Source organism: Microcaecilia unicolor, chromosome 10 (genome assembly GCF_901765095.1).
Source record: "Microcaecilia unicolor chromosome 10, aMicUni1.1, whole genome shotgun sequence".
Lineage (NCBI taxonomy): Eukaryota > Metazoa > Chordata > Amphibia > Gymnophiona > Siphonopidae > Microcaecilia > Microcaecilia unicolor.
In genome coordinates, this window is record NC_044040.1 from 129,887,642 (window position 1) to 129,902,803 (window position 15,162).

General features: G+C 45.0%; 1 protein-coding gene across 5 annotated transcripts in view; it reads right to left on the minus strand.

Annotated features, from left to right (window-relative positions):
* Window positions 1-1,757: 1,757 nt before the first annotated feature.
* Window positions 1,758-15,162, minus strand: part of SMCO1 (single-pass membrane protein with coiled-coil domains 1) — a 271,293-nt gene continuing 257,888 nt past the window's right edge. For all 5 annotated transcript variants that reach the window (XM_030217081.1, XM_030217083.1, XM_030217082.1 and 2 more), the window contains exon 4: window positions 1,758-2,659. In XM_030217081.1, coding sequence (XP_030072941.1) covers window positions 2,242-2,659 — 418 coding nt within the window. In that variant the 3' untranslated portion in view covers window positions 1,758-2,241. The remainder of the gene's footprint in view (window positions 2,660-15,162) is intronic.

Genomic DNA, 15,162 nt, shown 5'->3' on the forward strand with positions numbered 1-15,162 from the left:
ACTTTTGACTACAATCTACCTCTGGAATTCTGCATGGTTTTGGTTATCCTATGCCCCTTCCCCTCCCTTTGTGAAGAATTCCCAGAAAGAGCTCATATTGGCTGTTTTTCTGCATCTGGGAGAAAGCATATACAGAAAGACACAAGAACTTGTATATAAATTACCAACCAAAGAAGATTTCAGCATCACAATTTGGCAGTTCTAGGTGTAATAAATGATGACTGTGGGAAATTTATTATTTGAAGATTTGAGTATGTCACATTATTCTCAAGATTTTTTTTCTAAGCAATAAGTTTTCTTTTATCAATGATGAATCAACCAATTTGATATTCTGAATCTGAACTGAATGTTCATTCAGCATAACATCAGTCTGATCCTGTTTATTTCGAAGAGTAGATATTTCAGCAGCATTTGCTTGAACACTCATATTCATGTTAGCAAACTGAAGGGATAAAGCTTTACCTAAGTCTAAAACAGCAGTCCATATTGCTTCCAAGGTGAAGAAAGGAGTACTCTGTAACACAATCTCTGGAGCTATTGCCAGCAGTGATGTAGAATCTCAACTTCCAGCAGACTGTGGCTCTGTATCCCAGGCTGCCATGGCCCCTCATGAATTAACAGATGGATCATGTTGACCTGGAGACAGCTGGATTACTGCCTCTGCAGCTGCTATAATCTTCCCTTGTGGTGCAGTAGCTTCAAGCATTGAACACTGAATGTGTATGAATTCAACTGAAAATGGCTGAGGTGGGGAGAGGGGAATCGCAAATCTGGAATCAACGATAGATCTGAACCAAAATCTGATGCTGCCTCACCTAGATGAGGCATCGAGACAGCTGGCTGTTCTCCCAAAGTTAATGAAGTTCTTTCATGCTGGACAAAATTATCTGTCTGTCCAGAAATCATAGCCGAAGGTGTAGGCAGAAGTTCCGAGGGAAAAATCTGCAGTTTTATCTTTCTTTTTTTTTGTCACCATAATTACCAGCAGGTAAGAGGAGCACTATACCTATACCACCATCTTGACTCCTCCCCAAAGTACTTTTACAATTTTAATCTGGAACTGACATTGCACACACAATTAATTCTTGAGAACTTTGAAAAAATATACATGAATGCTATTTCTACTTATATGTTTGATTTTAGACCAAATGCCTCATTAGATCAATTGTCTTTTAGGCCAATTGTATCATTGGTCATCATGTATTTTAAATGAATAGTCTTTAGACCAATTATCTATTAGACGAACAGTAATTAGACCAATTGTAGCAGACTATCCTGGGGTAATTTTGAAAGCAGAAGTTTGCATCAAAAATTTAGCATTAAAAATTCTGCAAAGTCCTCACATAGACTTTTTACATGCTCCCAGAATGTCAACTATCATCTCTTCATGGAATTTAAACAAATAATTAATGGGTTAAAATGGGGGATTTTAATTATTTTGGGGCCCTTTTACTAAGCAGTGCTAAGCCCACTGCGCGCCAGTCTGGAGCTACCACTGGCCCAACGCAGGTGCCAGTAGTAATTCCACCCCCAGTGCATGGCATTTCTGGTGCTAGCAGAAATATTAAAAACATATTTCCACAGGGGGCTACCTGGCAGTAATCGGGTAGCATTGCGTGCTTCCTGGTTACTTCCAGTTAGTGTGGGAGCCCTTACCACCACCTCAATGGGTGGTGGTAAGTGCTCCCTCCGTGTGGGTGCATGGTAAAAGCAATCTTACAGCATGGCCATGTCAGGTTTTGGTCTTTTTACCCACTGCATTAAAAAGGGCCTAAGTGCACGGCAAAAAGAGCCCCCGCCGCTAGGGCAGGGCCCTTTTTAGCACAACTTAGTAAAAGGGCCCCTTTGTTTGTTCCAGCTCTTGCACAAATGCAGTTTTTTCTAATTGTGTTTTCTCTCCACCTCACAGATTACATTAGCATTGTTTTAGGAAATGGGATTTGTTAGGAAAAGAGCTTTCCTTTCTAGAGCTCTTTTCATTATAATGGCTGACCAGCTCACAAGTTAACATGTTTGGAATACAATTACAAGATTCTTACTTTCTATTTATTATGTCTATATTATTTTTTTCCAATCAATAAAGGAAATATATTTGGCCCCATCCTAGACTTATGTTATACTAATGTATTTATTTTTTTGTGCATAGAGATAATTATGTTACATGCTTTATAGATAAAAAAAAATAGAAATACTGATTTGTGTTTGTGAGGTAGCATGGGGAGAAGGTAGAAAATAGGTATGTTAGCTCTTTTCTTTGAGATTATCCATGCTTTTTTCAGTCTTTTTCTTTTCTAAAACCTGCACAGCACAGAGGAGACTTCTCTTCAAAGTTTGGTTCTTTACCACCCTGAGAATCATGGCACTGATGTCATCAACATATTGCTGTCGTTCACTGGAGGTATAATACTTTGCCTCATAACAGTGAGTGATGAAGAAGGTACAGAGGGTCTTGACCTCATCTTCCTGCAGTTCCAGCTTCTCCAGCACTGCATCCCAGACCTCACTTATCTCTTGGCTGTTACTTCTGTTTCTTAGGATTGAGGCAAGGGTGGGAAGATGTCCTTCCATGTCTGGCAGATTTTGTACTACCCGGGAGTGCAAAAAGCTGAGCATTTCAATGACATAGCTGTAGAAAATGTTTAGCTCCATTGTGCTGAATCTACAAAGGAAATGGAAGTCAAAAGACACATTACCAGTATATCAGAGTAGGCATTTTTCTTTTCTCTTATAGATCCCTTTATTTTCTCAGTGGAATACGACAGTGCGAAGAAGATACAATAGATTACTATTTATTTCATGATCAGAAACTCTCATTATTTGGAAAAATCGTGGACTCCAGTCTATGATCTACTATCAGGCAAAACCTCAATTATCCAGAATTTGCACACTGTAGAGATGCATCATGAAAGTAAGACTGGGTCAGCAATTTCTAACAGATGTAGCCACATTACTCTTTATTTCATCACATCATTTTTGATAGTACAGTGAAAAGCCTGGTAGATAAGAAGACCTATTTAGCAAATTCCTGGAGGAAAGGAGGAACAGGGGTGATATGATACAGACGTTCAAATATTTGAAAGGTATTAATCCGCAAATGAACCTTTTCTAGAGATGGGAAGGCGGTAGAACGAGAGGGCATAAAATGAGATTGAAGGGGGGCAGACTCAAGAAGAATGTCAGGAAGTATTTTTTCACAGAGAGGGTGGTGGATGCTTGGAATGCCCTCCCGCGGGAGGTGGTGCAGATGAAAATGGTAACGGAATTCAAACATGCGTGGGATAAACATAAAGGAATCTTGTGCAGAAGGAAGGGATCCTCAGGAGCTTAGCCTAGAATGGGTGGCAGAGCTGGTGGTTGGTAGGCGGGGCTAGTGCTGGGCAGACTTATACGGTCTGTGCTGGGGCTGGTGGTTGGGAGGTGGGACTAGTGCTGGGCAGACTTATGCGGTCTGTGCCTGGGCTGGTGGTTGGGCGGCGGGGATAGTGCTGGGCAGACTTATACGGTCTGTGCCAGAGCCGGTGGTGGGAGGCAGGGATAGTGCTGGGCAGACTTATACGGTCTGTGCCAGAGCTGATGGTGGGAGGCGGGGTTGGTGGTTGGGAGGCGCCCTCCCTGCCCATTTTCAAGTCCTTACTCAAAGCCCATCTCTTCTCCCTTTCTTTTGGCGCCTAATCACCTTCCCCATTCATGATACCTACACTGACTACATAGTTTTACTACCTTTAGATTGTAAGCTCTCTTGAGTAGGGACTGTCCTTCCCCTTGTTTAAAATTGTACAGCGCTGCGTAACCCTAGCAGCGCTATAGAAATGCTAAGTAGTAGTAGTAGTAGTATAGGGCAGGACAGACATACGGTCTGAGCCCTGAAGAGGACAGTACAAATAAAAAAGTAGCACATATGAATTTATCTTCTTGGGCAGACTGGATGGACCGTGCAGGTCTTTTTCTGCCATCATCTACTATGTTACTATGTTAAATTGCAGTAAAAAAAAAAATCACACAGAAATTCTGCAAACAACATGCATTGTTAGCATATTGTCAATTTCCCATACTATTTTCCTTGTCATGGTGTAAATTAAGAATAACATAGGTAAAAAAAAAAAAACCAAAAAAAAAAAACCGGCTTCATTCCTACAAAGTAAATTACATCTTAAGATCATTCCCCCCCTCCCACATCCTCCCACAGCATCAACATGCTAATGTACTATTCAATGTGTCCAGGACACATTTTAAAGGGGCAATCAGTTAGGGGGGGGGCCCCACATTTTCAAAGTTCCTGGTGGGTTACTAAGTAAGAGCTTGCCACCCCTCCCTGCATCCCCACCTCGCACTGAATAGAAGAAACGATTGTGGTACCCCTTAGGGTTACCCCTAACTCCCTCCTCACATTTACAGGGGCAGAACAAGACCAATCTTCATTTGCTGCTGCTCAGGTAGTGCTATTTCCCAATATATTTCTAGCAATACATCAGAAATCACTAGGTATAGGAATTATGTGCTATTTTGGGGTTAATTTGCGCTATTTTGGAAAATGGCACCACTGGAGCTTTCGTGAATAGGGACTAATTCTGCCCTCACTAGACCTCCAGGGGTATTCCAATAAGTGTGGGGAGGGGCTCAAAGGGGACCATACTTTATTTTATTTGATCCAGCTATGGGTAAGCATGGGGACAAGGCTCTTCCCTAGACCACCGGCAACTTTGAAAATAAGGGGGTGGGGTGAATCCTTGTTTCTTTCCCTACTGCTGGCACCTTTAAAAGATGGTAGGCCTAGGATAGAGACATGACATCCTGAATTGCTGGGACTGGGAATGTGCAAAGTTTTCAGCTGCAGCATTACAATGAAAAATTATTGAAGGATTTACTACATTTTGGTACTCATATACTACTGTGTAGTAAATCCTACAGTAATTTCCCTAAAATAAAACCAGGGGCGGATGTACTGGGGGCTACAGGGGAAGCTGCACAAGGGCCCATGCACCATTATAGTGTGACTCTGGGTTCAAGTGATCACGTAGATGGATGCCTAATGCATATCCTGTAAAGTAGGAATCAGGTATACAAACAAATTTATTGATTATTGGGAACAAGACCAGGACTGGATCCATAAGGCCAAATAAGCAGTTAACATTTTTGTGTAAATCCAGTCAATAACTCAGTAGACTCCAGATATGTTGTTCTGAATCTCGATTTTACTAATGTCTTTCTCAAAGTCGCTTATAATTTGTAACAATGATAAAGACAATCAACATGTAGCAGACAGAATAGTAACTGTAGCAAAAGTATTTACAATTGTCCCTTCACCACTTTATTCCTGTTCCTCAGCAGTGCTACACTCCCTTAACTCCTATGTCCTATGATTGAGGCCCTGATGCTCAGAAGCAAATGCAGGCACTAGAGGCCATTAGTGCTGAACCAATGCCTGCATTTGCTAGCATCAAATGCACAGAGCCAGTAAGCACGCGAACCAAGCTTGCCAGCTCCAACTGCAATGAGCACACAAACACATGTTGACTGGGTAAATTTCTATTCCTCCCTAATGCACAAAGCACAGCGCGTCAAACAAAGGCACTCTTCCCGCTGCAAACCCTATGCCAGCTTGGAGCTAGCATAAGGGTGCAGATGAGACAGGAGATGGCCCCCCCTCCCCTTTTCCCAGTACAACAAGTCAATGGATACGAGAAGCAGAAACACTTCAACACAGGAGCTAAAAAGGTACCCTTAATGTGAATAGCATATAGAAACTCGGGTGATGACTTGACCGTTTGGGAATGACTGTGTGATAACAGGGCTGTATTCTTGTCCAGAGAAATCTGAGAGATAAAAATGCAAGAAATTTCAGGCTGGGTCAGCCAAATGTCATCAAGTCCACTATGCAGTCTACCCACAGTGGTAAATCTGGGTCACTAAAGAGTACCTTGGAGATCCCAAAGACTGATCAACCGACAACTCTTCCTCCTCTCCTCTGGTGTTCTGGGCATGCGCTTAAGAACAGTGGCGTAGCCAGACCTGACATTTTGGGTGGGCCCAGAGCTAATTTGGGTGGGCACTATGCATATAGGTAAGTAACAGAAGCATAATAAAGTGACCCTTTTACTAAAGCTTAGCACCCCCACCCCCACAATCTGGATCAGTTATTCTCAACCATAATGTTTATGTAGGCGAAACATTGAACGCTGCAGTCTGTGGCACAAAAAAAAAAAAAAAAAAGCCTAAATATCATTTATTTTGTTTTAAAAAAAATACATGAGGGAAATATAAAGTACTCTTAACAGAATTTACTTTTATTTCAACAACAATTAATTTACACCAGTTAATAACTTACATTTTTCAGAACTGTTAACCTTTGTCTACTCTTCAACACATCAAAAACTGCATGAAACAAAGACCCAGATTTCTAATAATAAGAAAAATCACTGTCAACGTTAAGATTTATTTCTGCATACTGTGGAATCTGTAGCATACAGAACATAGCTAGAATGTTTCCTCTTACAGCTTTCCATAGGGGCAATGTATTCAAATTCTGGTAGCACCTCATTAATGGCAACAAAAAATCCGTTCACTTCCAGGTACTTTGTGAAGTAACACTAAATCCTGCAAAGAGGCTTCTCAGAGCCTATGTTGCAAGCCTTAACACCAATTCCAGTAACAAAGGCACAACCCTCATCATTACAGAATAAAGGACCAAAAAATAGAAATTGTCCTGTAACCCGGCATCAGCCCTTCCTTACCCACCCATCCATCCCCGTAGCCTGGTATCAGCTTTACCCTTCCCTACCCCCCATCCATCCCCGTAGCCCAGCATCAGCCCTTCCCTTCTCTATCTTACCCCCATCCATTCCTGTAGTCCTTCTCTTCCCCACTATCCATCCCATAGCTAGGCATCAGCCCTACCCTACCCCCCACCACTCCCTATAGCCTAGCATCAGCCCTGTCTACCCCCATCCATCCCCCCATGGTCTGGCATCTCCTCCCCCCAACCCTGAAGGACACCAACATTAAATACATTCATATATATATATATATATATATATATATATATAATGGACACTGCAGAGCCCATCTCCACCCAGAAACCTGCCTACATTAAATTTAAGTGGGGGTTTTTTTTTAACCCGTGCACTGCGGACCATACCCACCCAAAAGCCCACTAAGGAACCACCATGACAAATATACAATCTTTTTTAAATTTTAACCTGGGCACTAACAAAATGTAATGTTGGTGGGTTTATGGGTGGGGAGTGGGCTCTTCACTGCCTAGCGAAAAAAAGGTATATTTAATGATTAAATATATATTTTTGCCCAGGCTGTGATTAAATATATTTTTTTGCCCTAGGCAGAGAAGAGCCCGCCGGCACCACCAGCCAGCAGCATTACACTGACTTTACATTTTAACTTAATTTTTTTTTTTTTTACCTGGGCAGCTGGGCTTCGGGATTGGTGCGTGGTTGGGAGAAGGTGTCCATAATCATGAAACCACAAATGGCTGGATTTAGCCTCCAGGATTGCAGAGTTCCAGGAAGAACCATGATCAAGGACTGTCTAAATGCAATAAGTGGTTTGGGAGGGGGGAAATTAAAATGAAAGGCTGACAAATCTCAGAATCACTATAAAAGAGCCTAGCAGCAGAACATCCCCCCTCCCCCCCAAAAAAAAACATAACCCAGCTTCTGAGGATAGGGTTTGGGAGAAGGGCTGATGTAGTCAGTACCAATTTTGAAAACCACATAAAATACTAGACCCCCTATGGAACGTTATATTTCTAATCTGGCTACCCCATTCCATAACCAAATCTGAGCTGACTACAATAACAGCACAAGCGATCATCGGTTCAGACGTAGCCAGGAGAAACCTTTCTTTTTTCTTTTAAGTCCAGACCAAAAGACTTTCTGAAGGGGGGAGGGGAGGATAACCTGCATGCAGCCTCAGAGAGCTCAGCACACCGTTCTCCTCGTTGTGTGTACCATGTGCAGAACAGCGATTCCCACACAATGCCTGCCGGCTGCTGCTCAACAATCTCCTTGCAGCTACTAAGCAGCAGGGCTAACTGCTTCCGGGTTAGCGCTGCCGCTTAGTAGCTGCAAGGAGATTGTTGAGCAGCAGCCGGCAGGCAGCGTGTGGGAATCGCTATGAGCTGAAGCTGAGCCTGCGACCGGAATCGCTGCTGGGCGGGCCTGCAAGGAGGGTGAGGGAAGATGGGGTGGAAGTTCCTGCACGCCACGGGGGAAGGGATGATGGGGACCGGAATCGCTGTGCTGCTGCTGGGCGGGCCTGACCCCAAATTGGGTGTAGCCACGGTCGGGCCCGGGCCCACCCAATTTGGGGTCAGGCCCGCCCAGCAGCAGCACAGCGATTCCGGTCCCCATCATCCCTTGTGGCGGCCGCTGCTGCTGAACAGGAGAAGCAGCAGTGGCCGGACAGCGTTACTACTGGCAACTGCGGGTGGCAATGGGGTTTGATGCGCTTGGGGGTGGGGGTTTGATGTGCCGGGGGGGACTGGGTGATGCCCCGAGGGGGTTTCTGTGGTGCCGCGTTTGTAGTTTTTTGATGCGCCGTTCCCTGACACTTGCTCCGAAGTGGCAGGGAGCGGCGCACTGACAGCTGATTCCCAGGCAGGGGGAGGAGTAGGGAAACAGCTTGTTTCCCTACTCCTCCCCCTGCCTGGGAATCAGCTGTTAAAGACGTCATCCTGGCTACGGAGCCTAGCTTAGCAACTCCAGGAACCATAGACACAGGCAGTCCCACATTAGAACGTTGGTGGTGAGAATTAATATATAGGATAATCTTTCTGCCTTTACTTAGTTCTTTCCTAAAGTTTGCAATGAGTGTGCTATTTATTATCTGTTTTAAACTTCTCCTTTTATTATTATTAGCATTTGTATAGCGCTACCAGACGCACACAGCGCTGAACACCTGACACAGAGAGACAGTCCTTGCTCAATAGAGCTTACAATCTAAAAAATACAGACAGACAAGACAATTAAGGGCGAGGGAAGTACTGGGTGAGAACGAACAAGGGGAGGGCAATTGAGTAGTGGATAGCAGCCAAAAGCAGTGGTGAAAAGGTGGGTTTTCAGCATAGATTTGAAAACAGGTAGAGATGGAGCTAGACGTACAGGCTCGGGAAGTCTATTCCAGGCATAAGGTGCCGCAAGGGAAAAGGAACGAAGTCTGGAGTTAGCAGTGGAGGAGAAGGGGGGCGACAAGAGAGATTTGTCCAGTGAGCGGAGTTCATGGGGAGGAATATAGGGAGAGATGAGAGTGGAGAGATAATGGGGGGCTGCAGAATGGATGCATTTAAAGGTCAGTAAGAGAAATTTGAACTGTATGCGGAAGCGGACAGGGAGCCAGTGAAGTGACTTGAGGAGTGGGCTAGTGTGGGTATAACGATTTTGGCGGAAAATAAGTCGTGCTGCAGAATTTTGGACAGACTGGAGAGGAGAGAGATGGCTGAGTGGAAGACCAGTGAGAAGCAAATTGCAATAATCCAAGCGAGAAGTGACAAGGGTTTGGATAAGGGTTCTGGTAGCGTATTCAGAAAGGAAGGGGCGAATTTTGCTAATGTTGTAGATAAAGAAACGACAGGTTTTGGCGATCTGTTGAATATGCGCAGAGAAGAGGAGAGAGGAATCAAAGATGACTCCAAGGTTACAAGCCAAGGAGACAGGGAGGATGTGAGAGCCATTAACAGAGATAGAGAATGGGGGAAGAGGGGAAGTTGGTTTAGGGGAAAAAATGAGAAGTTCAGTTTTAGTCATGTTTAGCTTCAGATGGCGTTGAGACATCCAAGCAGCAATGTCAGACAAGCAGGATGAAATTTTGTCCTGGATTATGGTTGAGATTTTAGGGGTGGAGATGTAGATCTGAGAGTCATCTGCATAAAGATGGTATTGAAAGCCATGGGATGAAATAAGGGTACCAAGAGAAGAGGTATAGATGGAGAAAAGGAGGGGTCCAAGGACAGAACCCTGTGGGACACCAACTGAAAGCGGGATGGAAGTTGAAGAGGAACCGCCAGAGTGAACACTGAAAGTGCGAAGTGAGAGGTAGAAGGAGAACCAGGAAAGAACAGAGCCCTGGAATCCAATCGAGGATAGCGTATCTAGGAGTATAGTGTGGTCAACAGTGTCGAAAGCAGCAGATAGGTCAAGAAGGATAAGGATAGAATAGAGACCTCTGGATTTAGCCATCAGCAGGTCATTAGAGACTTTGGTAAGTGCAGTTTCAGTAGAGTGAAGAGGGCGGAAACCAGATTGGAGTGGGTCAAGAATAGATTGAGAAGAAAGGAAGTCAAGATAACAGGAGTGCACGACGCGTTCAAGTAATTTAGAGAGGAAAGGAAGAAGGGAGATGGGGCGATAGTTGGAGGGACAGGTAGGGTCAAGTGAGGGTTTTTTAAGGAGTGGAGTGACAACAGCATGTTTGAAGGCTGTAGGAACAGTTGCAGTGGAGAGTGAGAGATTAAGGATGTGACAGATGACAGGGATGATAGTAGGAGAGATAGTGTTAAGTAGGATTTTCTGAGTATTATGGGTTCCAGAACCAAGGGGTCTATGTTTACATCTGTGCCCCACCTCCAGCATATGCCACATCACAAAGGCTCCATGCTCTTCCTTCAGTGCCCCCCCCCCCCCCATCAGACTGGTACCTGCCCCCTCTACCACATCACAAAGACTCATGCTTTTGATTTTTTTTTTTTACCTTTTAACTCTTCTTTCAGTGTCCCCCTCAGATTGGTATCTGCCTCCCTCCCTCGTTAGTAGGCCACTGGAATATCCATAGTGAACATACATGGGAAATTTGCATAGGATGGACATTCAGGTGTCTAGCATATGCAGGTTTATTTCATGTATATTCTTTAGGGGTACATGGGTGTCCATCCTATGCAAATTTCTTATGAATATTTATTGTGGATATTTTGAAAATCTGACTGGGTGTAGAGTGTCCAGGTTTGGGAAGTCTTATAATACCTAGGCCTCAAAACATTTTTGAAGCAGAAGCTGCAAATATCAGAGCAACCTAAATAGCCTTTTTTCTTAGTGTTCAAATAAATATTCTTCCAATGCTGGGTAACTGTGTCTGTGTTCCCTTAGCAAGATTAAATATTTTGAATGTGTGGCTTCAGAATATTGGTAAGTAATATTTTTCTCTGAAGTTTGATGTGGATTGATGAAAGGCTATTAGAGACCTGGAATAAGTTCTTTTAATTTCTAATTCAGGGCTAGATTTACTAAAGTGTGCTACAGTAACATACCTTATTAGTAAATATGCCTGGAATAGACTTCCTGAGCCGGTACGTCAAGCTCCATCTCTGGCCGCCTTCAAATCTAAGCTAAAAGCCCACCTTTTTGATGCTGCTTTTAACTCCTAACCCTTATTCACTTTGTTCAGAACCCTTATTTTATCATCCTCACTTTAATATTCCCTTATCTCTTGTTTGTTCTGTCTGTCCTAATTAGATTGTAAGCTCTGTCAAGCAGGGACTGTCTCTTAATGTTCAAGTGTACAGTGCTGCGTACATCTAGTAGCGCTATAGAAATGATAAGTAGTAGTAGTAAGTAGATAAGTGGGGATGGGATCAGATGAACAGGTAGTACATTTGGAGGAGAAAAGAAGAAGGGCAGTTTCCTCAGTAGAAACTTCAGAGAAGGAGAATAGGGGGTGTGGACTAAGGGAGAGAGAGGTGGGGAGGATTTGGATGAGAATTCAAGGTTAATCTTATGGATTTTATCATGGAAGTGCTCAGCTAGGGTCTGAGGAGAAAGAGAAGGGGGATTTGGGGATGGAGGCACTTTGAGAAGAGAGTTCAGTGTGGCGAAGAGAAGTCAAGGGTTAGAGCCAAGGGAATTTGTCAATTGGGTGAAGTAATCCTGTTTGGCCCGTGAAAGGGCAGACTGGAAGGAGTTAAGCATGAATTTGAAATGAATGAAGTCGGCAAGGGTGCAGGATTTAAGCCAAGAACGTTCAGCAGAGCGGGCACAGGAACGAAAGTAGCGGATTTTAGAGGTCAGCCAAGGCTGGGGTTTGGTACACCTAGTAGGACGGGGCATGGGAGAGGCAAGAGTGTCCAGAGCAGAGGAGAGAATAGTATCATAGGAAGAAACGGCTTCATTGACAGACTTAGATAGAGTGGTGGAAGAGAAAAGGTTAGAGACACAAGAGGACAGAGTAAGGGGGTCAATAGCTTGAAGATTCCTAGATGTGGGGGTTGAGATTGGGTGGGACTGGGGAGGAGGGTGCTTAAGTGTGAAGGTTAATAGGAGATGGTCAGAAAGGGGGAGAGCTGAGGACCAGAAGCTGGAGGGGAAGCAGTTAGAGGAGAGGATAAGGTTGAGACAGTGACCATTTTGGTGGGTAGGTGCAGAGGAGCACAGCTGAAGATTGAATGAGGACGTTAAGGCAAGAAATTGGGAAGCATAAGAGTCAGAGGAATCATCAGCGTGGATGTTAAAGTCACCTAGGATGATGGAGGGGGATGTAGGTTCAAGAAAGAAGGAAAGCCAGGCATCATAGCCAGTCCTTTTCCCTCCTGTTCTCTACATGCTTCTTGGAAGGGCACCATTGGGAAACAAAAGACTTTTTTTTCCCAGTACACTGTGCAATAAAGATACGCAAGTGTGTCTTAAGACTAGACATAGTTATGCCATTGATTGTTAAAACAAAGCACTTTCATAAAGCACACCTGTGTGCCCTAAGACCCTGATTGAGAAGCACTGCCCTAGGACATAACCACAAATTATGTGTTTGACACATGCAATTGGAGGGGATCTCATGCACACATGCAAAGAACCCCTCATCTCATGCATTCTAGAGGCTGGCTGCAGACTAGCAGGGTTAAGTAGCTGTGGGGTTGCACCTCCACCCTGAATCAGCATTTGCCATCTCTCACTTCTCCTGGGGAAATGCTCAGTGGCCATCAGCATACCTTGTTCTCTCTACACAGTGTCAATTGGGGGCATGGAAGAATAGGGAAATACTTGGTGTACAGCTCCCACTACAGTGTCCACCAGCACTTATGCCTTTCTTCCAGACAACTCCTTGTATCAACCTGGCAGCCAACTGCATCTGCACTACCCACGTGCATACCCACCCTCAAGAGTCAACCCCTGCACCAACCAAGTTAGTTAGTATCAGCCAGTACACGCTTGGGAAGCAGAGTGGCAGGGGTGGAGAGCACACAAATGTTTTCATAAATCCTGGCACTCATGCTAATGTACACAACCACTCTGTTTATCACTTTGGGTCCATTCCCTCTCATTCCTATAACTTGAGTGCTTATATGTAAATGCCATTTGCATGCCAAGATTATAGAATACTAGTACTTGCACAAGTGAATTGCACACTTACTCATGTAAGTGCTAGTAGGATACTAAGTGCTATTCTATAACTGTAAATGCAAGAGGGCATACATTACTTCCGATTACTTCCGCGACAAGGTGCAAAAGATCAACCTTGAGTTCACTACCAAACCATCTCCTCCTTTTCACCCTTCAACCCTCGACCAACCAACCCAGGCCTCTTTCTCCTCCTTACCGGACATCACCGAGGAGGAAACCGCTCGCCTTCTTTCCTGCTCGAAAAGTATCACCTGTTCCTCTGATCCCATCCCCACCAACTTACTTAACACCATCTCTCATACTGTCACCCCCTCCATCTGTCATATCCTCAACCTCTCTCTCTCCACTGCAACTGTCCCTGACACCTTCAAGCACGCCGTAGTCACACCTCTCCTCAAAAAACCATTACTTTACCCTACCTGTCCCTCCAACTACCGCCCCATTTCCCTCCTACCCTTCCTCTCCAAAATACTTGAGCGTGCCGTTCACAGCCGCTGCCTTGATTTTCTCTCCTCTCATGCCATCCTCGATCCACTTCAATCCGGTTTTCGCCCTCTACACTCGACAGAAACAGCACTCTCTAAAGTCTGTAATGACCTGTTCCTTGCCAAATCCAGAGGCCACTACTCTATCCTCATCCTCCTCGATCTATCCGCCGCTTTTGACACTGTCAATCATGATCTACTCCTTGCCACACTGTCCTCATTCGGGTTCCAGGGCTCTGTCCTCTCCTGGTTCTCCTCCTATCTCTCCCACCGCACCTTCAGAGTTCACTCCCATGGATCTTCCTCCACCCCCATCCCGCCATCTGTTGGTGTTCCCCAGGGATCTGTCCTTGGACCCCTTCTCTTCTCAATCTACACCTCTTCCCTGGGCTCCCTCATCTCATCTCATGGCTTCCAGTATCATCTCTATGCGGACGACACCCAGCTGTATCTCTCCACACCAGACATCACCGCGGAGACCCAGGCAAAGGTATCGTCCTGCTTAACCTACATTGCTACATGGATGTCCAACCGCCACCTGAAACTGAACATGTCCAAGACTGAGCTCATCGTCTTCCCACCAAAACCCACTTCTCCTCTTCCTCCACTTTCTATCTCAGTGGATAACACCCTCATCCTCCCCGTCTCATCTGCCCGCAACCTCGGAGTCATCTTCGACTCCTCCCTCTCCTTCTCGGCACACATCCAGCAGATAGCCAAGACCTGTCGCTTCTTCCTCTTCAACATCAGCAAAATTCGCCCTTTCCTCTCTGAACACACCACCCAAACTCTCGTCCACGCTCTCATTACCTCCCGACTTGACTACTGCAACTTACTCCTCACCGGACTCCCACTTAGCCATCTATCCCCCCTTCAATCTGTTCAGAACTCCGCTGCACGTCTTATATTCCGCCAAAACTGATATATTCATATCACCCCTCTTCTCAGGTCACTTCACTGGCTTCCAATCCGATACCGCATTCAGTTCAAGCTCCTCCTTCTTACCTACAAATGTACTCAATCTGCTGCCCCTCACTACCTCTCTACCCTCATCTCCCCTTATGTTCCCACCCGAAACCTCCGTTCACAGGACAAATCCCTCCTCTCAGTACCCTTCTCCACCACTGCCAACTCCAGGCTCCGCCCATTCTGCCTCGCCTCACCCTATGCCTGAAACAACCTTCCTGAGCCCCTACATCAAGCCCCCTCCCTGCCCATCTTCAAGTCTCTGCTTAAAGCCCACCTCTTCAATGCTGCCTTCGGCACCTAACTCTTACCTTCAGGATATCCGGACTGTCCCAAATTGACTGCCCCCATCGTATCGTCTACTCACTTGTCCT